The sequence below is a fragment of the Ips typographus genome, linkage group LG9 (assembly GCF_016097725.1).
Source record: "Ips typographus isolate SLU linkage group LG9, UJ_Ityp_2.0, whole genome shotgun sequence".
NCBI lineage: Eukaryota > Metazoa > Arthropoda > Insecta > Coleoptera > Curculionidae > Ips > Ips typographus.
The window spans coordinates 4,451,142-4,474,543 of NC_138430.1; the positions used below are offsets into that span (position 1 = coordinate 4,451,142).

The window sequence follows — 23,402 nt, forward strand, 5'->3', positions numbered from 1 at the left end:
TAAGTGATTGACAAATTTTTCAGTACTGAAACATCAACTTCTTTATGAAACGAAAGTCGTTATTAAATTTCAATATTGTTTCACCGGGTATATAAACAAACCAAAACTGTATTTAATCCCTTTGTATACTACTGGTGTAAAATGCGTTCAGTATTATTATTAGAAGTGGAATGACGGTTACAAAAAAACCTACAGGACTAATTAAGTAAGTACTAATCATTAATAATATGCAAGACGTGTTGTTGAGATGGTCTGCAATTTGTCCTTATTGCAGCTATAATACTCGCAATGGAATATTTATAACATAACACATTTAGAAAAGAAACTGTTTTTCTAGGAAACAATTTATTAATAACACAAAAACAGTATAAGTAGAGATGAGTTTTACAAATAATTTATATGTGCAACATTGGGTAGGTTTTAATTGATCAATCATAAACCACAAAATAGTGTTGTAATTTACCTAAATTCCGCACAAGGAAACTTCTATTCTATCTTTAATTTTTGATGAATTGGAGAAGTGAAGTATTATTGTAAAAGTTTGCGGAATCCTGGCAAATTTCCTATATCCAGGTGGGTTAGAAACTCTGTAATTTGTAGTGTTTATTATGCTACTTTACAAAAATAACAGTAATGCTAAGTCTACATCTGCAGCATTTGCGTAAATATCATAACAGTGGTAGTATGTGATTGGTCAATTAAAACTAACTAGCTTTCTAACCTAACCTAACCTAGCCTAATAATTAGATGAAACAATCTGGAATATCCTGGAGAGAGCCTGGTGAGTCCCTGAAAACCGGACTTTCTTATGATTGTAAACATGATCATCAATGTTCTAAATGGCAACAGTTTTATAAAATAGTATGTATGTGACTGAATAAGATTACTTTTTAAATTAAATACTAACTGCTAATTATAAAATTTAATTTTTCTCTTTTAATGTCGTCGTAACTGCAGCTTCTGTAACAGAATTCTTTATGCTGGCTTGTGGAGTGTCATTATTAGGAGCTTGATTCAACTGCTCTCGTTTCAGGGCAGTTTCAGCCTTAAAAATGTCACTAGGTGTAGCTGACACCGGTGGGTATAAGTCAATAGATTGAATATGTGCCCTGTTGAGTAAGAATTAATTAATTTTTGTACTTGACTCTGAATAAGCGATGATGATTACCTTACAGAGACACCTGGTGGTACATGGAACGGTTTAAAACCTACATTTGTCACTAAAGTTCCTTTACACTTTGGACAGGACTCACTTCCTCCTGCATATTTAAATGCAAGTTAGATTAATAAATAAAACCAGAACAAAATCTCACCTTCAATTTGCAACGTTCCTCCATTTGGTAAGTTGTCGTAACCTGCAGAACTTCCTCCTCCACTACCGAAAGGGCGTCCACTTTCGCTTCCAAGCAATCCTGTATCTGGAGATCCACTTACGTCATCATCGTCAAAAGTGGGTCCAGATGTAGGTTTTCCAGACGGATATCCTGAAAATCCGGACGAACTACCTGAAACAATACAACATAGATGATTTGTCTCACACAGTTATATCAAGATGAGTAAAAAACAAAATAACTACCATAACCACCAACCAGTGAAGAAGCTAACAAATAATTGGTTGAATACATACCTGTAGAGCTCCCACCAGAAGACTCATCTAGTGTAGGTTTATAAGACCCATCGTCCGATCCTCCAGGCTTATACGATCCGTCATCCTCTTTTTCAGCCGGTAGAGGTGGCTTGAAACTCGGTTTGAAAGTCGTTATAGTGGGCCTACCAGTAGGTGAAGGTCTTGGAGTGGTTGGTCGTGCACTTGGCTTTTTAGTAAAGCTTCCACCTCCACCTCCACCACCACCTCCAAATAAATCATCTACAATATCATCGTCTTCTTCGTTGTCTTCATCAAAACCGGAAACTGGTTTAGAATTTGGCCGGGCAGTGGTACTTCCGCTACCAGGTTTTTTATTTCCGAAAGTCCCAAAACCTTCTGGTTGATCACCTTCTGGCAAATCACTATTACCGATATCAATACCATTACCCAAATCTGGTGTGGGTTTTGGTTTGACTGGTTTTCGCCCTAGATGTAACTGATATTAGTTTAGAAAACTATGATTGAATGTTGCAAATACCTGGTTTAAAAGGTGTACCACTAGCGGCCGTATCAAAAACATCTTTATCATAGTCGTAAAAGTCAGGTGGAACAATGTCTGGTGTTTCGAACGGAAATACGTCAGGCAGGTGAGCGCCTTTGACGGTTTTTAGTACTCTGTAGCCAGTTTCTGGTCCTACAAATTAATATAAAATAGACTATAACAGTAATAAATGTTAACAGTTGTACTAACCAGCAATATAGTGTACTGAATGTTGAACTCCTTTATCATCAAGGTACGTGTAGGATCCTCTAACATGATTGGTAGAATCGCTTACTTCTGTGCGTCTCTGGTCTGGACCAGCAGAAACAAACCTTAAATTCGGCAAATTGTAATCCAAACTGCTTTCACTCAATTAATTTAATACATACTTGTAACTACCATCAAGACCTCTCTGAATTGAAGTCCTACCTCTAGGTAAAGGACGACCTCTTCCTCTAAAATATAAGGGACCATAAGCTCGAGGGTTACTATCAGGAAATGGGGTTTTCACATGGAATCCAGTGTTTTTTCCAGCAATAAACTCTACATTGTGGCGTTCTCCAACGTCATCCAAGTATGTGTATCTATGTTTAAGAAGATCTTGACATTAACAAATAATGGAACCATCATTAAAGAATAAACCCTTACTTTCCTCTGACGTCACCTATCCGATTAGCGTTTTCCTCTCTGGTGTATGTTCGCGTCCTGAATGCAAAATTATAGCTTGGATCCTCGTATGGGTCGTAATAGGGGTCATCAGGAGAACCAATAGGTCTTGGACCATTTTGGTTGAGGTCATATTTTCTGTAGACATTTTTACCACGAGGTCGATATCCTCGTGGACCTGCTGTGTACACTGTTGTATCAATGGCACCTGAAAATTAATATATCAAATATCTGTAAAGTTGTGTTAGAATTTAACAAATTAATAATATAACTTTATAAATAATCTACAACTAGTAACTACAACAACTAATCTAAACTTCTAAAACACTTCACTCTCTTCACTATTATGCATATTACTAATTTACCAGTTTTTGGATTTCGGCCACCAAATTCCCCTCGTACTACATTATTTCGATTTCCATCTGCATAATGATAAGAATCTGGATTGTTGTATCCAAATTCAAACGAGCCGTCTGGGCGCACTACGTTGTAATCAGTATCGTCTGCATTCACAAATGTAATGAGTAGCACTTGCCAGGCTACCTGAATTATGAAATGAGAAGTGAGAAATTATGTTTTTCACCAATTAGTACAAATGTTAATGAATCCTGAGTAATAAGAATACAAGATACTTAGTTTATTTTCATTTTGGCTAATACAAAAGGGCTTCATGTTTCAGAATTATATAGTAAAGAAAATTGAAGCCTCTAGAGAACGTTTTGATAAACTCTTTTTCTGTTATGCTTATCTTCTGCACTTATTATTATTCTGGAATTCGGGTTCGAAAAATATAACTTCAGGACAAAATGCTTTGTTCATGATTTGTTCGCAAAAATTACGTGTAGATTTGTATGTTTTTAAATTATACCTACGTCACGTAAGCAACAGGATGCCACACTGTTTGTTAATGAAACAACGTTTATTATTATTTAATCGTCTTAAATCTGATGTCCTTACAAATAATTGGGGTTTTAATTTAAACAGAATTGCAAATTAGCGCATTGTCTTGTCATAATTAATATTAATGTGCTTTTAAGAGGTTATTGAAACAATTTTGATTTGCCATAAAATAGCATTTTGCAGTGTAGAGAATTTTCTCTGACTTTGTAAGTGACTTGATAAAAATCCTCCCTATAAAATGCGAAAATGTTTGTAAGCAGTCTCCAATATTCGTAAACATCTCAAAAATATCTTTCTGACGATCTGAAGATTTCAAAAGGTTTCAGAAGCTCTATTAAAGGAAATTATCAATCATCATTTTAAGGAAATCCATTAAATGCAACATTTTCAGCGAATTTTAACCCCTTTTAATGTTGTCGAATAGGCTGAATAGACGTCTCTGAAAAACTACATTACTCTTAAATTTCAATTTAAAGTTCCTCATATAATTAAAGCAAAAACAATTGCTGTCCAACATGTTTAAACGCTTTGGACCATAGTGTAGAATGATTACATGTTTATGATGATTCAAAAATGTAATTTTGAGTGTCTAAGTTAGTAATAACACTGTTCAACGGTCTGGTAATTGTCAAGAATCTTCTTTCTACAACAATTTGTTTGATTAACTTAGCCTTTTGGGTCATTCCCAGTGTGAGTGTTTGAATACAACTAAACTTCAAACTTATACAGGAAAACCCTTATTGAACATGCCACACAATAATCCAACAACGATTTGACCAAAACTTCACTTGTCACACACCATTCAACTTACATTCGTATATAAATGCATTATGACGAAACAAAATGCCCAATAACACGGTTACTACTGAACAAAAAAAAGTTTAAAAAAATCTTTTATACCGTTGATTATAGTGGGGTAGTCTCAGCTTCTTATCTCTAAAGCATTGTGTTAATGAAACATATGAATTGGATAGCCCAAACATAAGATATTTATTAAAGTAATGAATCTTATTCAAGAAACTATTGTTTTAGTGCCGAGAGTTTCGTCTAGCGTAAAGATCTGAAGATGTCCTTGTTTGGTATAAAGTTTAGAGACGGTCTGTTGATCACAATTAAGCTTCCAGGACAATGATATTGTATTAGTCAGTAGTCTTGCAGTAAACTATTCGTTGAAATATTGTGTATTTCCAGTATGAAACTCAGATACATTTGCCCCTTTACTATGTTCATCAATTTTAGACCAATTTTCATGCTCATTGCAAAACTCGAGTGATTGATGTTGCCCATACAATTTTTGGAAGTTTCACAATGAGTTTATGACGCCAAAACATAATGATGGTCAAAACCGTAGATAACACTTCCTGTAAAAATACCAACAATGACTTAGATATGGATCGACATTCGGTCGTTACATGTTTTATGCAAATTAACGAGGTTTTAAGTAAATTATAATTCTACTAATTGAAGCAAAATCAATTTGCTGACAGCTTTTCAGTTTCTTTGTTTGGCTGGAACTTATAAGTGCTTTGCTTATTGGCAGCTTGCTCATAAACAGTAACTTTTCTTAATTAATTTGAGAAACAAGGTAACCATAATTAACAAATATTGGGTGGTTGCATATGTAATGTGGGAATTTATTTAAATTGTTTACAAACAAAATTGGTAATTTTATTAGTAGAGATGACGTGTTAGTATTAAAGTTATGAATGCCACTACATTATCTATTAATAATTATTTAATTAGAGAACTGAAACTCGGTTTGAAAAATGTTAGATGTTACAGAATTCTCTGTCTTAAATAGTATCAAAGATCTTGGATGTTCTCACAAATGCAGGCAAATACGATTATTCTGGAAGCCATTTAATGACACTCCTTTTATACTAAAGTCGGATGATAGAGATTTTTGGAAAAAACAAAAAAATACAATTTGTATTGACCCTGATGAATCTATTTTTTCGGAGCAGTAAGTAAAGCTTACTTACTGTTCTTGATAGTTAATATACTATTACCGGTAATTTACCCATCACTACAGTTTCCAGCATTAAAGCTTAATCTTATTGTATTATTATAACAGAAGATAATACGGATCCTAATACGGAAACCCAAATAATTTTACATGGATTCCTAAAAAGAATAACACAAATCTTAAAGAAGTATAGGAACCAGTAATCTGGTCAAATTGTCCAAAACCTTTGTCAGTGTGCCTCTGGAAGATAGAATCCACAGTTCCAAGTCACAAAAAATTAAGAGAAATGGAAACGAAAATACAGTAGAACGAGGTTACCACAATGTACGAGTATGTGTACAACACATACACGTACAAAAATCGTTCACCTGCATATCGAGAAAGCTTATACCAAGTATATAGCCACTTGCTAATGCTATACTTAGGATTTTGAGGGTGTTAAGATTGACATAGTAAGGAACCAAGTAAAGAAGGACATCAACGACAAATGCAGACTGATTGCGGAAGAGACTAATAACACAAAAGAACCAATAATAATGATACTTGCTGAAACAACCATACTAATGTCAAAGATGGGTATCGGAGAAACAATGAAGCGAAAAATAAATCATGGATGACAAAAGACATTTACTAATGTTACTAATGGAAGAACGGTGAAAACAAAAAAACAGTTTCTCAGCATACAGAGGTATATTCGTGAGGCCAAACAAAAAGAACTGGATGAGAAATGCCAGGAAAGTTCAAAAGGAAAAATGTGGGAAAACTTGTAAACGATGCAGGAGAGCTGATTGTGGATAGAGAAAATATTAGAAAAACTTGGAAGAAGATTTTAAGCCTTTCTACCAAAAAGTAAGTTACCTATTAATATTGGTTTATTTTAGCAGTACAAGTCTCATTTACAACATTTTTTGCAAGCTTATGCTAATAATGTATGGTCTATTATAAATGCGAGATGTTTAATTTGTAAAAGAATCTATTCTTTTTCAACAATTTTATTAAAAAGATAATACACTACAAAGTGATCCATTTATTATACCTACTCAAGTTTGCCATCTTGATCTGATTGTAGGAAGTTGACAAAAGATATTTTGGATACTTGTAAAGGCTACAGTGTATAATTTTTTTGTATTATAATAAGATAATAGATAGAAATAAATCGAACTTTAGGTACTTCAAAAGTCATATTGCAATTAAAACCACTTACGTGGTTACTTCCACAGTTCATTAGACTGGTTTACTCAATTAAGCTCATTACAACCGTGTATAGGTACCCAGGCATTTTATATTCGTTATTTAACTGAAAATTTAAATACAATATTCCTTTTTTTTACAAAGTGAAAGTGGCACGCATCGTGCCTGGTCTCAGTGCATTTTCATAATATTATTAAGGCCGTAAATGTCGTAATAGGAATATATCTTGTGCAGATTTTAAGTGCCAATATTGCTGTAAAATTACAATTAAATACGTTCTGCCTAATTAAATCCAAGCTGTAAAACCATAATGAAATCATTCTAAAATAAATTATTAGACTAAGATTAATATATTTATTTAAAAGCTTTATTTTTGGTAATACAAACTCAACTAAACCTACATTTTTTTACTAATAATATACATATTTTCCTCGGGTACTACCACGGTAAAATGCATTCTGCCATTGCGTCGTTCAAGCAGCATGGGGGTCTTGCAAAAGGAATAGAAGGAGTCAAGTGTACATTTCGCAAGAACTACTTTTTGTGACCGATCGTGTAAATTATTTTATTACAGTTTAGTATTCCTGTGATCTTTGAGGAATTAGCAGCTCGCAAATAAAAATGTTGACTGTCGGCAAACTTGTTCTCGTTCTAGTATTGGTACTAATTGAGACATCAGCTCTCCAGGTAAGATATAACAGCATTTAGTTATTCAAGTTAGTATAAATATCACTGATCTCTCTGTATATTTGTTTCATTTTGGATAAAATGTAAAAGAGTAATTAACACAAACTGACATCTTCAAAAACTGTTTAATGATTAGTTTTAATTTATTTTTATATTTGATTCCAGAAAACCAATAATAAATGCGAAATTCCTACTGCTGCTCCGAAGAAAATCGAGGATGTGATCAATACATGCCAGGATGAAATCAAAATTGCTATTTTATCAGGTTAGTAAATATAATTTTTCTTTAAAAAGGTTATGATGTGTATACCCATGAGGAATATTTTTAAGTTGTTTTCTCCAATTTGTTGACTTGACTTTTTGTGACAAGCAATTATCTTAAACTTTTCCTGATTTACGAAAAATTACATTTCAGTTTCATGATTTTGCATTATCTTATTATGACTTAATCAAATTAAAACTCTTTGTATGATATTTGTTAAATTAAAACTTACTTTCAAAAAGAGGTTTACTCGGTAACTCACTTCTAACAGAAAGCAAGTAAATACTGGGATTTTAAGAAAAAATGGTGAAGTTCACATGTGCAGTTATTGGTCACCCACTGTGCTGTGATTTTGGCAAATGCTGCACACGTGGACTTGGCAATAGTAATTTAATTATACTCGTAGATTGATGTCTACATGCAAAAATCACAGCAGTTTGAGATTGGTTAAAAAATTGCAGCCTTTAACTTGCTGCTTTTGCTTAAAATCACATATCCATACAGTAATTCGTATTTTTTATTTGCAGAAGCCTTAGAAGCATTGAATATCAACGAACATAAAGTAAGCAGGAAAAGAAGGTCCACTTTCAATGATGATGAAAAAAAGATTGCTGGGGTAAGTGTCCTCTACAAATTGCATTAATAGAGAAGATCTTCTCTGCCAATTAAGAACAAATAACATTTCTATAGAATTGTTAGACAAAGAAAACTAAAAAACTGCCTATTAACTTGTTAGTACCCCTGAACTTTCCATTACCCGCTCTTGTAACATGTCCTAGAAAGTGTGTCAATCGATCTAGAATAATGGTTTATACAGTAATCATAGAAAAACCATCTTTCAATGAATTTCTACATAATTGCACTCATATCTATCAATTTAGCAATGACAAAACTTGTACATCCTCTATTGAGAAAGTGTTTCCGATACTTACCCAATGACATTGTCGTTATGAGTTAATCGTAAATTGGTAAAATAATTTGGGTCAAGGGTTGGTTATTGTTTAAAAATTTAAGAAATTAACGTGCTTTTTTAATGACAGTTACATCAGACTTTTTAATGAAGTTATTGCTTGTTTAGCTGTGCAATAACTTGTTTTTTGCACCTTATTATTACAACTATTTTCCGGTTTAAATGATTATTGAATAAAAACTATTTTGTAGAACTGAAATTGATAAATATTCATATAGTAATAGAAATTTGTAGAAAGTCAATTAAGGAGCTTAAATCTAAATAGTTTTTTGACAATTTTAACCAATCAAATATTGCGTAAGTAACCGGAAGAACATTTGCAATATTACACAAACTACTTTCGTTATTAAGACTAAAAATTGCTTTTAAACTACATTTAACATATTCAACAAATTTAATTAACAACTTTGTTCATTTCAGTGCCTCCTACAATGTGTGTACCGAAAAATGAATGCAGTAAGTAAACAACATTTATTACAGTTTATTATGATTGAATACAAACAAAATACGATAATCGCAGGTAAACCAGTATGGATTCCCAACTGTGGATGGTTTGGTATCACTTTACACTGAAGGAATCACCCAAAAGGAATACGTTTTAGCCACTTTGCAGTCAGTGACTAAATGTTTAGGGAAAGCGCAGAAAACTTACGATATACCGGCTCAAAACGGAACTGGTAAGTAGTTAAAGTAAGCAGCTTTAACAAAGTTAACGCTTACTTTCAGCATCAACAGCATGCGATGTAGCTTACGGAGTATTCGACTGTGTGTCTGAAGAAGTTGCAAAATACTGCGGTCAAACTCCTTAGAACTCGATTCCTTCAAGCAAGTAGGTAATTAAATTTTGTAAAATCAGTACTTATCAAATAAGGTACAAATTGTGTTCACTTAAACTAGTAAGATTTAATATTAAACTATATAAAGGTAGTTCAGCTTGATGTACATAACGAGTTTAAGTCTTAATTAACGTTTTGCGCACCGTTGGATTATTACGCAAGTGGGAAATGTTTATACCAATCTAGTCGGTTCATTTGTAGTAATTAATAACAAATAGTTTTTTTTAATACAGAGTGTTTTTTACAAAACTGGATTATTTCAATTACTGTAACAAAAAAGATAAAAAATTCAATTTTAGTCATTGAGTTGTTCTTATAAACACCTTAATTTTGCTTTCCTGTTTTTCTCTCTTTTTGCACCTTTTTCTAAATTACCTTCATTTGCTGCTTTGGACACTATTTATACTGAATATTTATTTTTTTAAGAAAATGACTTCGAATGAGGTGAAAAAATAGTACCAAAGCAATTATACCAATATCAGGTAATACTTCAACCTTCACATTCACTTATTGGCTTTTTTAGAATGGTCTTAGGTATACGTAACCTATATAATAACAATGGTAACTGTATCACCTTTGTTCTCACCTGGAAGTGCTTAATTTGCACTAATTACATTTTTACACTTTTCAATCAGTGACAATAAATGATTGTTCACTTGCTTTGTTTGTATTGATTACTGCGTTAATTGTAATAAATTTGTCACGTAACACCAGTAAGTGGTTGATTTTTTTTGATATGGGTTGATATAGTTAGTTATGTACCGTGAATGGGCATATTCTGCCCTCCACCGCGACCGCAGGTCTATTGTGTGTACTCACACATAAGTTAAAGCTCATCCAGAATACTCGACTCCCTGAGAAACCGAATAACTGCTCTGGATGAGAGGTTGTCCAGGTCTCCTGGGCGTACATCCGCCCGTTCAAATATGGAAGACCTGGAGTTGGTTGGTTTCTATGGGTCTACTGAGTTGCAGGAGATTGTTGGTCTTGTTCTTAGAGGGCCCTATGTTGATATGGGTAACACTTAGCTATTTTGACGTTTTTTTAATTATTGACCTGTTAAAAATATAGATTTTGAGTTTGTTTCTTCTAGAAAATGTCATTATTTGTCTAGAAAGATCAATGAGAACATAAATCTGAAAGCTAACAAGCAACTAAAGCTTTAGGTTAGGTTAATTACTTTCTTGCTTCAGAATCAACTTCCTATAGTCTAAAACTCGAATTTCAAATATCATAAAGACATTCCAATATTCAATTTTCAGTACTAAAGGTTACAATATTACTTTTGAATTTCAAAATCACATTTTCTTAATAAACTTTCTTTAATGAAAAAATCTTACATTATCAAACCAAGTTGACACTTTTTCGAGTAATAACTAAAATAAGAAACAGTACTTTCAATTCATAACTCTAAATTCATTTAGACTGAAATTGAAATGATTTGACCAAAGGCTGGTATCGCTTAGCACCGCCAGTTGCATACACCTTTGGTAATTTTCGAACATTCACACTGGTAGAAGATATTTCGATTCGCTCTGTTTCATTAAACGCCCATGGATCATCCTGTATACTACTGTCAGACTTGGGTACTGTAATAGGCTTTTGTGAACTATTAATAAAGCCTTGTGCCAACGGTACGTCAGCCACTGATTTACCTGAAAACCAACAAGTCAAACGTTATCAAACTTATATCAATGTACAGACTACCATCAAAGGTGGGTGAGTTGGTAGTTAAATCCACTAGACTAGTTTTATTTAAGATGTTCAGATCATTTGCGTCCGACAGTTTTCTATCAAACACTTGTCGGATCGGCTGATTTGGTCTGGTTGAACTAGTAGGAACCGCAGGTTCAAACCATAACACGTTTTGCCTACGAGAGTTATTATGTTGTGACACGTTTGCCTTCTGAAAGTGCATACCATTATTTTGAGCATCAACTCAAATAAACACTCTATACTTTTTTTGCTTTTAGATCATCTAACGTTTTACGCAATTCGTTCACTTCCTTCAGCAAACTTAAAAGAGTCCCATGTTTTTCAGAAATGTTCTTTTGAAAGGTACTTTTTACTTCTTTTAGCCTGATATTTTTTTTGCCTATCTCCACGGCAATTTGACCTTTAAGCTTTTCTTCTAGAAGGTTGAGAAGAATAGTTAGTTATTTATTATAAAACATAGACAGTTGCGTTTGTGATTTATATTCCAATTATCATTGTTATTAATGATAATAAAAATCCCATTACCACTTAATAAGGTTTGTTAGTCTATTTTGAAGACACTCGTATTTTAAAACAGCCTCTGGGCACCACTAGCATATTCTTAATACACAAACTCAAGGTACGGTTTCAATCAACTGCATTATTGAAACCGTACTTAGAGTGACGTCACTCACCTTGTAACTGTTACTTTCAAACAAGGGAAACCTCTCTGTGATCAACTGACAAATGACGTCACAACTTACCAAATAGCTTATGCTCTTTTACCGCGTTTTCAAATTCAATTGACATCTTTCCAGCTGCTTCAGAATAATACAACTGAATTTCATGTTTCCGGTCTTCAAACTGAGTTTTAAACGTCTGCTTATCAGCAAAATCTTGAAAGGTAATCTTTCGTATTTCATCCTGATTTGATTGCAAGACATTTTCGTTTAACTCAATGTCAGCTGGAACCGTTATATTTTAGACGGTAAAAGTCAGTGTGTCTCCAGAGTAAATTTGACACATGAGGTGTGTGGAATTGTTCATATGAAAACATACTTTGCAAATTCAATAGAATCTCTTTCCCAGACTGTGTTTCTTCACTTTTTTCAGAAACTTCTCTAATCTTCATGACCAAATCCTCCTCATTCTTGTCTAAACTAATTTCTTCCGATAGAAAATTTTCATATTCATTGCAGAGTTTGCTTTTTGCACCAAGTTGCTTATGCCCCTTCTAAAAATTACTTAATCAAAAGTACCTATACATTACTTAAAAAGTATGGGTCAAACCTTTAAAGAAATTTCAACAAATTGTATGGTTTTTGTCACACGTTCTGCTAAAAAGTTGGGTCCGTTCTCCATTTTTGTTTTAGATAAACCAAAAATTCCTGAAATTTGAACTTGTTTCCCACAATATACAAAATGGAGACAGTTCCAGTATTGCCAACGCGATCACCTGAATACAGATTACATATTGCCAACCTTACACTTTTCAGTTGAAAATATTATGATGAATTCAAAATGTGTATTCTTTTCAACATTCAAGAAACCCGAAACATTACGGTTAAGTAGATAGTTACAATAATAAGAGCATAACTAATGTATAGAAGCGTCTTTACATAACAGTATAATGGAATTTATAAACCTTAAACCTGATACTGTTACTGTAGTAGGTAAAGAAAGATATTATTAGTGTTTTTTGAAGTCAAACAAATTGCGTTACTTGAAAGAAATAAATTACTTGAATATACTTTAAATGTGACTTACGGTTCTGATCTAGTGTAGTTCTGGTGCAAAACACGCGCGCGTGTTACTCTGCATTGAACGCGTTTTTAGGGTGTAAAATTATCGCTGTTAAGCTGTTTAGAAATGTAGATTATCTATATTATCTTAGTTTTTTCTAGCCTATTTTCACTCTTAAAATAATAATGAAAATAGAAAACTTTCCCTCTGTTCGTTTCTTTTCACAGCGTACAAAAGTCTGTCAATGTCAACTGGTCAAAAGTCAAAAGTGACAAATGATGTGTTTGTAAAACAATTAAGACAGTTGACAGTATAACCCAAATAATTAATACTGAATAAACTTTATCATGATTGTTGTTAATTATCATTAAATTTATCAAAATTTAAGAAGCTTGGAAGTATACTGGTAATAAAGATTATTCCAGTTAATGACCTGAATATTGTTTAAGTGTTATCTATAAGTTCATACATTCAGATTCACTATCACTACTTGTGGGGCTATTTTAGTATTGTTAAGTATTTTAATAAATTCCAGTTGAAACCAACACTAATTAAGCATTCAGTTCAAAGTTCGCATTGTTCTGGATGTTTCAGTAGTATCTAATAATATAAATTTAACTTATAGCAGCTTTGTACCTATTGTGCAGTGGTCATATAAAAAGTAAATACATTTTCAATAAGTTACCCCCAATAATATGGATTTAACTGTTTTGAAACAATCCCCAATTGCACATTTGTGCTTTGCCATGACGTTTTTTACTTCAGGCTTGATAGTAAACTTAGTACAGGCAGTATTTTATGTGGGTTTGAGGCCATTCAATAAAACCCTATATCGAAAAATAAATTACTATCTATGTTACACCTTGTATTCACGTAAGTATACCGTTACTATTTACTGATAGATTGGTCTGCAAAAGTTTTACTTTGTAGAGCTGGTTTGTGTGGCAGAATGGTGGGCAAATGTGGATTTACAGTTATACATTGATAAAGATGACTGGAACAAATATTTTGGTAAAGAACATGGATACTGCATTATGAATCATTCATATGAAATTGACTGGCTTATGGGCTGGATGGCTTGTGAAAAAATGGGAGTTCTGGGAGTAAGTATTCAAGCATTGTCTTATTTTTTTTTTGTTATCAAATGGATTACTAATTAATCTCCTGTAAAGAAAAATTTAGTTTCCTTACATTGTTCTTAAACAATGAGCTTAGAATCGAAATTGTAAAGAAATAATACAGTAAACTAGAGCTCATTAAGGACAATTTTTAATCTGAGAAACTGAATTTATTTTATAAACTATAAATATATTTACAGTCACCTTTGTTTAACTATCTACATCTTTATAAGCAAACCAGAAAAGCAGCTTAAAAATTGCTTTAAAGCAACCATTTTTATATTAGTTTATACAGAACATTCAAAATTATATTAATTTAGAGTTGAGGTTTTAAACTTCAGTAACATTCAAATATTGTGAGAATTGGCTTCCAAAACCGTTCTAAAGTAGTTGCTTACAGGCGTAGCAACTATTTGATTAAAGGTTCATAATTTTTAATGATTTTTTTATAAACCACTTTAAATACATGAGCTTACCCAACATACATAAAGTAGATACACAATACTGATGTCACACCAAAATTTAAATTGTTAATGGCATGGTAATTTATATGGGCCATAGTGCATCACAACAAATGCAAAGTTGCAAAATACAATTACTATGTAGTAGTGTAAAGTATTCTTATTCTAGCTAAACACAGTCCTGAAATAAATATGACAAAGATGCATTACACAAGTAAATTTTATTTTTATAGACAAAGATTTCTTTTCAAAAATGTATCTGGCCTATCTTATCAGCTAAATAACTTCATTATTTAACTGCGTTTTGTCTTTCTTCAGATGTTTAAGTCTAACTTAATTTTTTTACATTTATTCAGAATTGCAAGGCATATGCAAAGAGAGTAATCCAATATATGCCTATCTTAGGATGGTGCTGGAAATTTGCCGAATTTGTCTTTCTTGAAAGATCTTATGAGAAAGACAAAGATATTATCAATAAACAGATTAAAGAATTAGCAGAACATCCTGATCCCATGTGGGTGAGTGACACATCATTTTAGCCACATTTTAGTGTTATTACACACAAATTTCAGCTGTTATTGTTCCCTGAAGGAACCAGGTTTACACCTAAAAAACATGAAATATCTTTAGAGTTTGCACATAAAAACAATTTACCTGCACTTAAACATCACTTGCTGCCAAGAACCAAAGGTTTCGTGGCCAGTTTAACTTCGATGAAGGGCAGAGTACCGGCAATTTACGATACGTTAATCGTATTTAGAGAGAGCGATCCAGTAGCGCCCACCATGACAAACTTATTGTTTGGTAAAAATGTTGTTGCACACTTGTATATTAAACGAGTTTCTATGGAGGAGGTTCCGAATTCAGAACCTGAGCAAGAAGAATATTTAAGGCAGATGTTTGTTGTGAAGGTAAGTTTACCAAAAAGCTTTCCAAATGTCTGAGACTCAAGGTTTTTTTTTATAAAAAAAAAAGGATAAAATGAAGGAGAGCTTTATTGAAACAGGCGATCTTTTCAAAACGTCTGGAGTAAAACGGGTTGAACCTTGGAAGACACCTCGACGAATATGGCCGATAGTTAACCAAGTATTCTGGCTGATTAGTGTTCTGGTGCCATTATTTTATTACTTGGTTAAACTGTTTCTAAGTGGTCAAATTGTGTACTTTTCTATTGGAATCACTCTCCTTTTCACATGTAAGTATCAATGAACTTTATTTAATCATTTCACACTAAGGTGTATCATATTTAATGTCAAATTGTTTTTCTTAATGTCACCTGATGGTTTTCAACTATTAAATTCAGCTACTAAGGTCACATAACTACTTTCAAGTGTCCAAGGGAATCTTGAAGAAATGAATGAATCATTTGACTCTTCATAAGGTTAAAATGGTATGCTTGCAGTCACATGATCATATTTAATGTCAAAATGTCGCGTGTTGGTTTGATGGTTTTCAGCTATTAAGGTCAGGTGACTATTTTAAAGCGTCGAATGGAATCTTGAAGATCATGTGGCTCTACTTTATGTTAAAGTATTATCCTTGCAGTCACAACGTGACCATATTTAGGGTCAAATTGTTGTTCTGAAGGTCATGTGACTATTTTAGAGTGTCAAATGGAATCTTGAATCTCATCTCAAATCTCTCTTCTTAGTTTAATACTACTATTTTGACTGTATAAACATATAAACCTTAGACATTTCATATTTTATTTTATATTTTTTTTTTTATTTTATTTTAATTTGCTGTAAAAAACATTATTTACAAGCACAAAAAGTTGAAAACCGATTTCCTATATTGATTTCCTATGTAGGTACATACCAAGGACGGTAAACAGTAAAGTGTTCGGTTTTTTAAACTCCTTTGTAAAAATAGACTTAAAAGGAATCTAACTCGTAAATTATCCTTTAAAACTCTTTTTTCTTTATACAAAGGAGTAACAGTTTACCTATTTTATATACAAATCTCATTGCTGAATTTTGAAGCTTCTATATTTTGTCCTTATATTCCTTACTTAGATAATTATAATACACGATGTGGCACTAATCAAACTGAGACACAATTAAAATAATTACTTACTGTCGAACATCACTCCCAAGTTTCTAGCATATTCCACTTGTGGCATTACGTCGTTATTAATATGTATTCTGTTAAAGTTATTTAGAAGAGAAAATTTTTGTGTATTACTTTTTGAACATTTTTCCACATTAAGAGAGATTCAATTCCTACTTAACCACAACCATACATCTGCCAAATCCTTATTGATTGTATCAAGTGATTTGGTTTTATGTGTAATTTCAACTAATACATTTTTATAATTATTATTACTAAAAATAGTATACAATATTTCAAATTGTATTTATTTTCAGTTTATACACTTCTTAAGCGTACAATCGCCATGTCGGAAACAAAGAACGCTTCTTCGTATGGAACCCAAGTGGACACACACCAATCAAAGTCGGAATAAACATAAATATATCACGGACCATTTGTTTTTAGGCTCTATAGAGCAGAGCCAATTTAATGTTCGTCAAATTACGTCATCTTTACACTGCTCTCTTGGTAAAGTGACAAAAACGCACGGAACCCATATATTAGTATTTGACAGCTGACAAGTACTTAAAAATTACGACTGCCTTTATTTAGTTAAAAAAAATTAATTATTTGAGTGCACTTTTTGGTAAATGATTAGTTAAGCGTTAAATGGAATACACATCACTCTCTTTAGATTAAATTAAATTTACAATTAAAAGTGCATTTACTCAAAGGCAAGTTGAATCTACATTTTTCATGTTTTAACGGCAACAGTAGTTTACTATGTATAGTTACGTACTTAATGTAAATCTTGATAATTTTTAATCGTTTTTTCTGACTACCACACGTTAATAGAGTCTAACACATTTTTACTCTCTGTGCCAATTAATCTAACGTTATTTTGGCTTATTACTATTTAGTTTCTCATACTCAGTCTAGTGATAAAAAATAATATATGGAAGAAGTATTTAACTTAATTTATTGGGGCTTTTCTTTTATATTTACATGTTAATAAAACTTGGATGAGTTGGAGAAGTTTGATTTTGGCAAAAATTCATCCGCAAAGGATCAGAAATGAGTAACATTTTAGAAAATAAGTCACCTGTTGATTTTGATATTTCAAAAAGACAGATACTGATTATCTATTTAAACACGTTTAACTTTAAGGACTGGACTAAATCACTGGAATAACTGTCAAAATAAGTTAAAAAAATGTGTTAAAAGTTTACCTAAAAACGTATTCATATTTTGACGCAGATTAGTTTTTAAAATAAATTGGTTTAATTTCTAGATGATTTATGGAAAATTTAGGGCAATGTTTTTGGCTAGTAAAAAAAACAAAAGAATGTTTTTTAAATAAAACAGCTTGTAATAAAACGGTGGACCTTATATAATAAATACAGAGTAAATGAGCTTCATAATACTTTATAGTGGAGTTTTGTTTATTTATCACACTGGCATTTGCATTTGACTAAGTCTCAACAGAAAATCCAACAAATGCATTTGAACTTTAATTTCTATGGGATTAGTAGTATAATAAAATCCAGTGACTCCAGCCTGTTCTAGAATCTTTTGTTGGTCAGCCACCTAGAGGTAGTACCAAAAATGTGTATCAAACCAACCAAAACACTGATTAACTTACTTTTTTGTCAAGTTCTAACACTAGCTTCATATCAAACTCCTTTAAGTCTTCTTTTTGTTGGATCATAAATTTCTGCAGAACCTCAATTTTTTTTTCAGAATTGTTTTCATACTCCTTCAGCAAATCTTGCTCCTCAACTGGAAATTATGTGGTTATTCTTCTGCAAAGTTACCAAAAGCAACCTACTTTTTTTAGCATTTATAAACTGCAATCGTTGTTGGAATAGATGCTGTTCAGTTACATGCTGTATCTCTAGCAGCCCTTTGACTATTTCAAATACAGTTTCATTCAGCAGACAGTTTGCTAAGCTTGAAAGCAGTTCATAGGGCAATCTCATTTGATATTTCCTGTAAAAAATATAACTGGTAAACCTACCAGCCCTATTCATGATACTAAAATGTAAGACATACAGTGGAAGTTCACTTGCCATGTTCTGCAGCTGTTCTAACAGAAAGTAAAGCTTCTTTTGTAAAACTTGGGGGTCTTCCAGTTCCATATTTTTTTAAATAACTATCCTTGGAGTATTATGTGTGAAAAGGTTTTTTTTATCTATTCTATTATTCTCTGCAACACAATATCTTCAACAATAGATGAAAATATAAGAAATAAGGACGAAAACAATAACATTAATAAAATCCACAGAGCAATAATAAACATATGAGTTTTGTTTTTATTCTAAAGTTGTTTTGGTAGAGACAAGAGTTTTTGTTTGTTGATTGTTGATTTTTTTTTTTTGACCTCAATCTGTCAAAGTCATATGAAGACCTATTTTTCTAGAATCTTTTTATTGAAATTGAATATACAAACGAGGATTCTAACCTAAATTTTGTCCTGTAAAACAGCTGTTGCTGACAGAGAAATGCATGTATATGAAGCCTTTTGTTGTAAAAGAAGAGTTGACGAAATCAATATTTAGCTTTGTTTATGGATTTTGTAAGGTTATGTTTTGAAAATGTTTTGTTTTTAAATTTTTGTCACCTAAACAAAGACCAACCAAAAGCAAGTATAACAATAATTTAAGCAAGAAACAGTGAAAAATTGTAGTATCATTGTGATATTGAACCATAAATTAGTCTATTACAACAAACAGAAAATATCAATAGTCAGTTGTTATATTGTTATGTTCAAACTATGGCTGAGGGTACCAAGTTAAAAATTGCTTATCACATCATTAATACAGTTTTATTAATTGTTGTAAGTGCAAATATTAATGGGTGAGTACGTCCAGATATAATAATTATTGAATAGCACTCTAGTGAATAGTACATACAAGTACATGAATATTTTCAGTTTTGTATATCACTGTTCAGAAAAATCCTTGCAAGTTCACTTTGTTCCTGTCCTAAATCTTCCATATTTATATTTTAAAGACTACCTAGTTTAATAATAATACTTTTGTTAAAACGATTGCCAAAATCATTAAATATCTAGTAATATTCAGAACCTAAAATGTGAATCTCCTTTGATAGTGTTTTACTCGTTTTAGTTTTATTACAAAATAATGGTGTTATACCTTGATTTATTGTTGTTATTTTTTATTTTAATACCAATACTCTACTTACACTTCTTTGTTCATCCTTTTAAGCATTAAATATTAATTTCCCTGCAGTTTTTATTTTGACCTGAACCAGTTTATGAAAAGCATCATAATGCCAATCTTATACATTTTTCAAGTTACTATATTATTTAAGAAGACCTTTGCAGGGGGGTTGATTGGTTTTTTAGGTTTATACCCATTATGTAAGGCCAACATTTTCTAATTTCCACAGAATAGAAATTTGGTTTTAGTTCAAATAACTAGATATAATGTGCAGAGTTTTTTTTTAAATTGTATTATGGCAAAAACACTAAAGCAGCAAATCATTAAAATTGGATTATTGAATTAAATGAATGAATTTATGCCCTTGTTGGAAAATATGTGGGGTCCTTTTGGAAAAGTCTATTTTAGGAAATTTACAAGTTTATAATGTAAAAACTCTGTTTCATGGTAAAACTCTGTTTCATGGTTTCAACTCATCATAATTAAAAACTAACTACTACCATTAGCTGTAGATAACTGATAAAATAAAAACACAATAAATATGATGTTTTCAGGGCATTTGGCCAAACAGATCTAAGTTCAGCTTTAAATCACACCTGCATGCAAGTAAGAGATGCATTTGCCAATGCTTCTTCAGCATTTTCAAGTTGTTCCGTCGAACATTCCCGACCTGTTACATTTTGTCAAGCATGCGTAACACAGTATATTGATGTGCTACACAGCTACAGAAATATGTCTGAGGTAGGTATTTTGAGATTTTCCGCTGAAGACTGATTTACTTACCTAAATTGATATGAAATTGGTGCTGACTTGTCCTCTATAAGCAATAGGAAAATTACAATTTTACATACCCTTAAGTCATAAAATCATAATAATTATGACTTTCAGGTTACAAGTAATGGTAGAAGTTGTATAGATAACTTCATCAACTTAGACAGACTGGGTATTGTTGAAACCTTATATCATAATCATGTAGACTTATGGAACAGGGCAAAGTGTTATGGTGAGATATGAATATATCACACTTACCATAATTCAATGGAAATTTTCAGAATGTTTTGCTACAGAAAATGGCACCCAAACATTCAATAAATCTGCCCAAACTATTAAGTTTACAGAATTATTTGAAGAATACACTAATTGTGCAAATACAACTAAAGATAGTGACGTCTGTTCAATTTGTATGGATAAATATGTGACTCTTAATAAATACTTTCTTAGTATCAGTAATGAGAATGAAAAAATCGGTGTATGTATGGACATAGTGGATTTGGTAAGTAAATACTTTGAATTAGTCTTTATATTTAATGGATGTTAACATTTCACAATTATTTTATTAAATTCTTATAAGAGGTAATTTGTGTATACAGTTTTGCACCATAAATAGTAGCTTCAATCATCAATCAATTAATTTTTTGTAGATGAATACTACTTGGACTTATTGGGGAAATGAATGTTGTCAATTCAGACGGCACAATGAAGTTGCTTTTATAGTTTCAGCCGTGTTTGTTTTAATCGGAACTGTCTTATTTTACGTACTAGCTCAGGTGTGCTCAAAAAAGAAGCAACCCACGATAATAGAACGTAAGTCTTTAAATTCATTTTATACATCATAATTCGTCTTAATTGCTGCTTCTTTGTTACATTTATTATTTTCTTTTCAGAGACAAGGTTTTTGAATACTTTAGAATCTTGAGTTGTGGAACCTATTGACGTATACACATTAAGATTGTTATTTGTTCCTGTTTTATTAATTCACTTTATGTTTTTTTATTTGAATGAGTGGTTGGTGCTTTGGTATAGAAGTTGAAATTTTTAGGATGCAAAAACACTTTCATGAGTCTAATCTCAGTGGTTAAGTAAAATGACTTGTTTCAACAATTTCTTGTCACAAAATGTACCCATACACATAATAAATATTCAGAAACAACACATTGTAATAAGGGAGATGTTGACTACTCACAAAAAAATATTACAATGTTTTGCAGGCAGGTGTTTATTGAGTAAAATTATTATTTTTATCGTTGTCTTACTTTCTTTACCGACTTCTTAGTGTTTGCGTTAAATCCCTTTTTATTGGTCGCTAAATTAGGGCTGGCGGTTCGATCTATGCCATTGAGCGATTCCAGTGGGTATGCTGATGTGTTAGTGGTCTGTTTTCCAGTTTTAATTTCGCCATCGATGTCGTTTAATGCAGTGTTTGTATCACTGGAATCGTCATTCATTTGAGAATCATCTGAATTTCGGTCCACTGTGAAAATTAAGTATGACGTTTGAATATTTCTTACATGATACAGTTTTACCACAACATCAAATAACAGAGATCAAACGATTATTTGCTCTTTATCAAAAATGAAATAAGTTTGTAGCATTTCACACAAAAAAAATGTTGTTTATTTAACCACATCAGTATGGCCTAAATTATTGGACTAGTCTTTTATCTTCCTTTAAGACCCAATCAACAAATGTGCTACAGGCGTTTGATCACTGGAAAACTAACTTTCGTCAATCTGTAGTTTTTGATATTACAAACACTTGGAATTTGGTTCAATATAATCTTGTGCCAACATTTAAGTATCATGCTATAGACAGACAAAAACCACTTAATAACAGATAAACCAAGGAAACCAATAATTAAAATACCCACCAACATGCATCTATTATAGTCACTTTATTTAAATGAATAATAACTGAAACAAAATCATAAACTGTTACAAGGTAATAAAAAAATTATTCTAAAATATAGACATACACAATACTAGCTACTACTGTAGGCATATGGATTACTTTCTACATCATAACTATTCTTACTTTTTTCATGGTTTTGATCTGCAATACCACTCACAGCCTATAATAGAGAAACAAGTACACAAGATTATACAGAAATGTCTCTATTAGTAAATACTTACTGCCATTGATGTAATAGAGCTTTTAGAAAAGAGTCTTTCAGCTTCTTTAAACTTTCTGTTACGTTTATCAGCTTTTGAATTGGTGGTCTTATTGCTGGACAAGTAGCGGTCCCATCCTCTAATAATATTGCCATACAACTGGGTGTCTTCTAAATAGGAACCCTCAAAAGCATAGATCTGCCTTTCAAGGTTGGCTAAAGTGTCCTAAGAAATAAATTATGTTATTAGGGTTTTTTAAAAAAGTTTTGTAGGTATATTGCTTTGTTAAAAGTCTATTATTACTTCTTGGTAACATAGATAAAAGGGATTTAATGTAGGTTCTAGCTGGGTATTTTGGTGACCGTTTCTCAGTTATAAATCAATAAATCCAATTAATTAACGTAGTTTCCAGAGACAAAGAGGACCATTTTATGTTAGATTGAAGGACACAAAAAAGTATGTATTCTGTACCATACTTACCCCAATTTCCGCTTTCCGCTTGACTAAATCAGCCAATTCTTGTCTAGCATCAATAGAATTGGTTTTGTTAGACATATTTGTTATTACCTTCTTTTTAAATATAGTTTATTAACAATTTGAATTCAGAAATGTATAATAAAAATACACACAAATGAATTGTTTTTGTATTGAGTTGAGGCGGTGACGCTATTGATTGA

At 32.0% G+C, this 23,402-nt stretch overlaps 7 protein-coding genes across 11 annotated transcripts; 3 read left to right on the top strand and 4 right to left on the bottom strand.

Annotated features, from left to right (window-relative positions):
• Positions 1-328: 328 nt before the first annotated feature.
• On the bottom strand, positions 329-4,615 carry Cpr73D (Cuticular protein 73D). Its single transcript, XM_081987100.1, has 10 exons — positions 4,507-4,615; positions 3,161-3,338; positions 2,778-3,003; positions 2,519-2,713; positions 2,340-2,461; positions 2,127-2,282; positions 1,628-2,074; positions 1,314-1,505; positions 1,169-1,259; positions 329-1,109 (listed from the first exon to the last, which is right to left on the bottom strand). Exons 1-10 carry the CDS (start codon positions 4,522-4,524, stop codon positions 923-925), a joined length of 1,812 nt encoding a protein of 603 aa, XP_081843226.1. The 5' UTR covers positions 4,525-4,615; the 3' UTR covers positions 329-922.
• A 2,768-nt stretch (positions 4,616-7,383) lies between these two features.
• Positions 7,384-10,320, top strand: Obp73a (Odorant-binding protein 73a). Of its 2 annotated transcripts, none has more exons than XM_081987116.1 (6): positions 7,384-7,539; positions 7,705-7,804; positions 8,329-8,417; positions 9,192-9,227; positions 9,292-9,448; positions 9,507-10,320. In XM_081987116.1, exons 1-6 carry the CDS (start codon positions 7,474-7,476, stop codon positions 9,578-9,580), a joined length of 522 nt encoding a protein of 173 aa, XP_081843242.1. In that variant the 5' UTR covers positions 7,384-7,473; the 3' UTR covers positions 9,581-10,320. The 2 variants fall into 2 exon arrangements, with proteins under 2 accessions (XP_081843242.1, XP_081843241.1); XM_081987115.1 differs by having other exon boundaries at positions 7,388-7,539; positions 9,498-10,320.
• Positions 10,321-10,914: 594 nt separating this feature from the next.
• On the bottom strand, positions 10,915-13,231 carry LOC145734044 (uncharacterized). Of its 3 annotated transcripts, none has more exons than XM_081987109.1 (7): positions 13,070-13,231; positions 12,593-12,690; positions 12,362-12,536; positions 12,067-12,267; positions 11,566-11,738; positions 11,315-11,513; positions 10,915-11,262 (listed from the first exon to the last, which is right to left on the bottom strand). In XM_081987109.1, exons 2-7 carry the CDS (start codon positions 12,662-12,664, stop codon positions 11,024-11,026), a joined length of 1,059 nt encoding a protein of 352 aa, XP_081843235.1. In that variant the 5' UTR covers positions 12,665-12,690; positions 13,070-13,231; the 3' UTR covers positions 10,915-11,023. The 3 variants fall into 3 exon arrangements, with proteins under 3 accessions (XP_081843235.1, XP_081843234.1, XP_081843236.1); XM_081987108.1 differs by having other exon boundaries at positions 12,593-12,758; positions 13,070-13,220; XM_081987110.1 differs by lacking the exon at positions 12,067-12,267 and having other exon boundaries at positions 12,593-12,758; positions 13,070-13,224.
• A 125-nt stretch (positions 13,232-13,356) lies between these two features.
• LOC145734042 (1-acyl-sn-glycerol-3-phosphate acyltransferase delta-like) lies at positions 13,357-17,683 on the top strand. The gene is made up of 7 exons (XM_081987104.1): positions 13,357-13,451; positions 13,671-13,918; positions 13,976-14,148; positions 14,981-15,142; positions 15,197-15,535; positions 15,600-15,819; positions 16,991-17,683. The coding sequence occupies exons 2-7, from the start codon at positions 13,741-13,743 to the stop codon at positions 17,086-17,088; spliced, it is 1,170 nt and encodes a 389-aa protein (XP_081843230.1). The 5' UTR covers positions 13,357-13,451; positions 13,671-13,740; the 3' UTR covers positions 17,089-17,683.
• A 318-nt stretch (positions 17,684-18,001) lies between these two features.
• On the bottom strand, positions 18,002-19,022 carry gdl (gonadal protein gdl). Of its 2 annotated transcripts, none has more exons than XM_081987118.1 (4): positions 18,725-19,022; positions 18,484-18,644; positions 18,298-18,434; positions 18,002-18,242 (listed from the first exon to the last, which is right to left on the bottom strand). In XM_081987118.1, exons 2-4 carry the CDS (start codon positions 18,632-18,634, stop codon positions 18,105-18,107), a joined length of 426 nt encoding a protein of 141 aa, XP_081843244.1. In that variant the 5' UTR covers positions 18,635-18,644; positions 18,725-19,022; the 3' UTR covers positions 18,002-18,104. The 2 variants fall into 2 exon arrangements, with proteins under 2 accessions (XP_081843244.1, XP_081843243.1); XM_081987117.1 differs by having other exon boundaries at positions 18,708-19,018.
• Positions 19,023-19,213: 191 nt separating this feature from the next.
• LOC145734046 (uncharacterized) lies at positions 19,214-21,859 on the top strand. Its single transcript, XM_081987112.1, has 6 exons — positions 19,214-19,511; positions 20,392-20,578; positions 20,726-20,840; positions 20,890-21,110; positions 21,259-21,421; positions 21,502-21,859. Exons 1-6 carry the CDS (start codon positions 19,429-19,431, stop codon positions 21,531-21,533), a joined length of 801 nt encoding a protein of 266 aa, XP_081843238.1. The 5' UTR covers positions 19,214-19,428; the 3' UTR covers positions 21,534-21,859.
• On the bottom strand, positions 21,818-23,401 carry Eaf6 (chromatin modification-related protein EAF6/MEAF6). The gene is made up of 4 exons (XM_081987113.1): positions 23,206-23,401; positions 22,747-22,950; positions 22,649-22,685; positions 21,818-22,088 (listed from the first exon to the last, which is right to left on the bottom strand). The coding sequence occupies exons 1-4, from the start codon at positions 23,278-23,280 to the stop codon at positions 21,856-21,858; spliced, it is 549 nt and encodes a 182-aa protein (XP_081843239.1). The 5' UTR covers positions 23,281-23,401; the 3' UTR covers positions 21,818-21,855.
• Position 23,402: the final 1 nt, after the last annotated feature.

Excerpts from the sequence above, each read along its gene's own strand:
- Cpr73D (XM_081987100.1), bottom strand. Across the intron at positions 2,283-2,339 it reads TTCAGTACACTATATTGCTG|GACCAGAAACTGGCTACAGA; the intron begins GTTAGTACAACT and ends ATTAATTTGTAG. Across the intron at positions 2,075-2,126 it reads TGGTACACCTTTTAAACCAG|GGCGAAAACCAGTCAAACCA; the intron begins GTATTTGCAACA and ends AGTTACATCTAG.
- Obp73a (XM_081987115.1), top strand. The coding sequence starts at position 7,474 with ATGTTGACTGTCGGCAAACTTGTTCTCGTTCTAGTATTGGTACTAATT. Across the intron at positions 7,540-7,704 it reads TTGAGACATCAGCTCTCCAG|AAAACCAATAATAAATGCGA; the intron begins GTAAGATATAAC and ends ATTTGATTCCAG. Across the intron at positions 9,228-9,291 it reads TGTACCGAAAAATGAATGCA|GTAAACCAGTATGGATTCCC; the intron begins GTAAGTAAACAA and ends CGATAATCGCAG.
- LOC145734044 (XM_081987109.1), bottom strand. The coding sequence starts at position 12,664 with ATGGAGAACGGACCCAACTTTTTAGCAGAACGTGTGACAAAAACCATA. Across the intron at positions 12,537-12,592 it reads TTGTTGAAATTTCTTTAAAG|AAGGGGCATAAGCAACTTGG; the intron begins GTTTGACCCATA and ends AGTAATTTTTAG. Across the intron at positions 11,514-11,565 it reads ATGATCTAAAAGCAAAAAAA|AAGGCAAACGTGTCACAACA; the intron begins GTATAGAGTGTT and ends ATGCACTTTCAG.
- LOC145734042 (XM_081987104.1), top strand. The coding sequence starts at position 13,741 with ATGGATTTAACTGTTTTGAAACAATCCCCAATTGCACATTTGTGCTTT. Across the intron at positions 13,919-13,975 it reads ATGTTACACCTTGTATTCAC|AGCTGGTTTGTGTGGCAGAA; the intron begins GTAAGTATACCG and ends TTTACTTTGTAG. Across the intron at positions 15,143-15,196 it reads AACATCCTGATCCCATGTGG|CTGTTATTGTTCCCTGAAGG; the intron begins GTGAGTGACACA and ends CACAAATTTCAG.
- gdl (XM_081987117.1), bottom strand. The coding sequence starts at position 18,793 with ATGGAACTGGAAGACCCCCAAGTTTTACAAAAGAAGCTTTACTTTCTG. Across the intron at positions 18,435-18,483 it reads GTTTATAAATGCTAAAAAAA|TTGAGGAGCAAGATTTGCTG; the intron begins GTAGGTTGCTTT and ends CATAATTTCCAG. Across the intron at positions 18,243-18,297 it reads TGTTAGAACTTGACAAAAAA|GTGGCTGACCAACAAAAGAT; the intron begins GTAAGTTAATCA and ends TACTACCTCTAG.
- LOC145734046 (XM_081987112.1), top strand. The coding sequence starts at position 19,429 with ATGGCTGAGGGTACCAAGTTAAAAATTGCTTATCACATCATTAATACA. Across the intron at positions 20,579-20,725 it reads GCTACAGAAATATGTCTGAG|GTTACAAGTAATGGTAGAAG; the intron begins GTAGGTATTTTG and ends TATGACTTTCAG. Across the intron at positions 20,841-20,889 it reads GAACAGGGCAAAGTGTTATG|AATGTTTTGCTACAGAAAAT; the intron begins GTGAGATATGAA and ends GGAAATTTTCAG.
- Eaf6 (XM_081987113.1), bottom strand. The coding sequence starts at position 23,280 with ATGTCTAACAAAACCAATTCTATTGATGCTAGACAAGAATTGGCTGAT. Across the intron at positions 22,951-23,205 it reads AGCGGAAAGCGGAAATTGGG|GACACTTTAGCCAACCTTGA; the intron begins GTAAGTATGGTA and ends TTTATTTCTTAG. Across the intron at positions 22,686-22,746 it reads GCTCTATTACATCAATGGCA|GCTGTGAGTGGTATTGCAGA; the intron begins GTAAGTATTTAC and ends TCTCTATTATAG.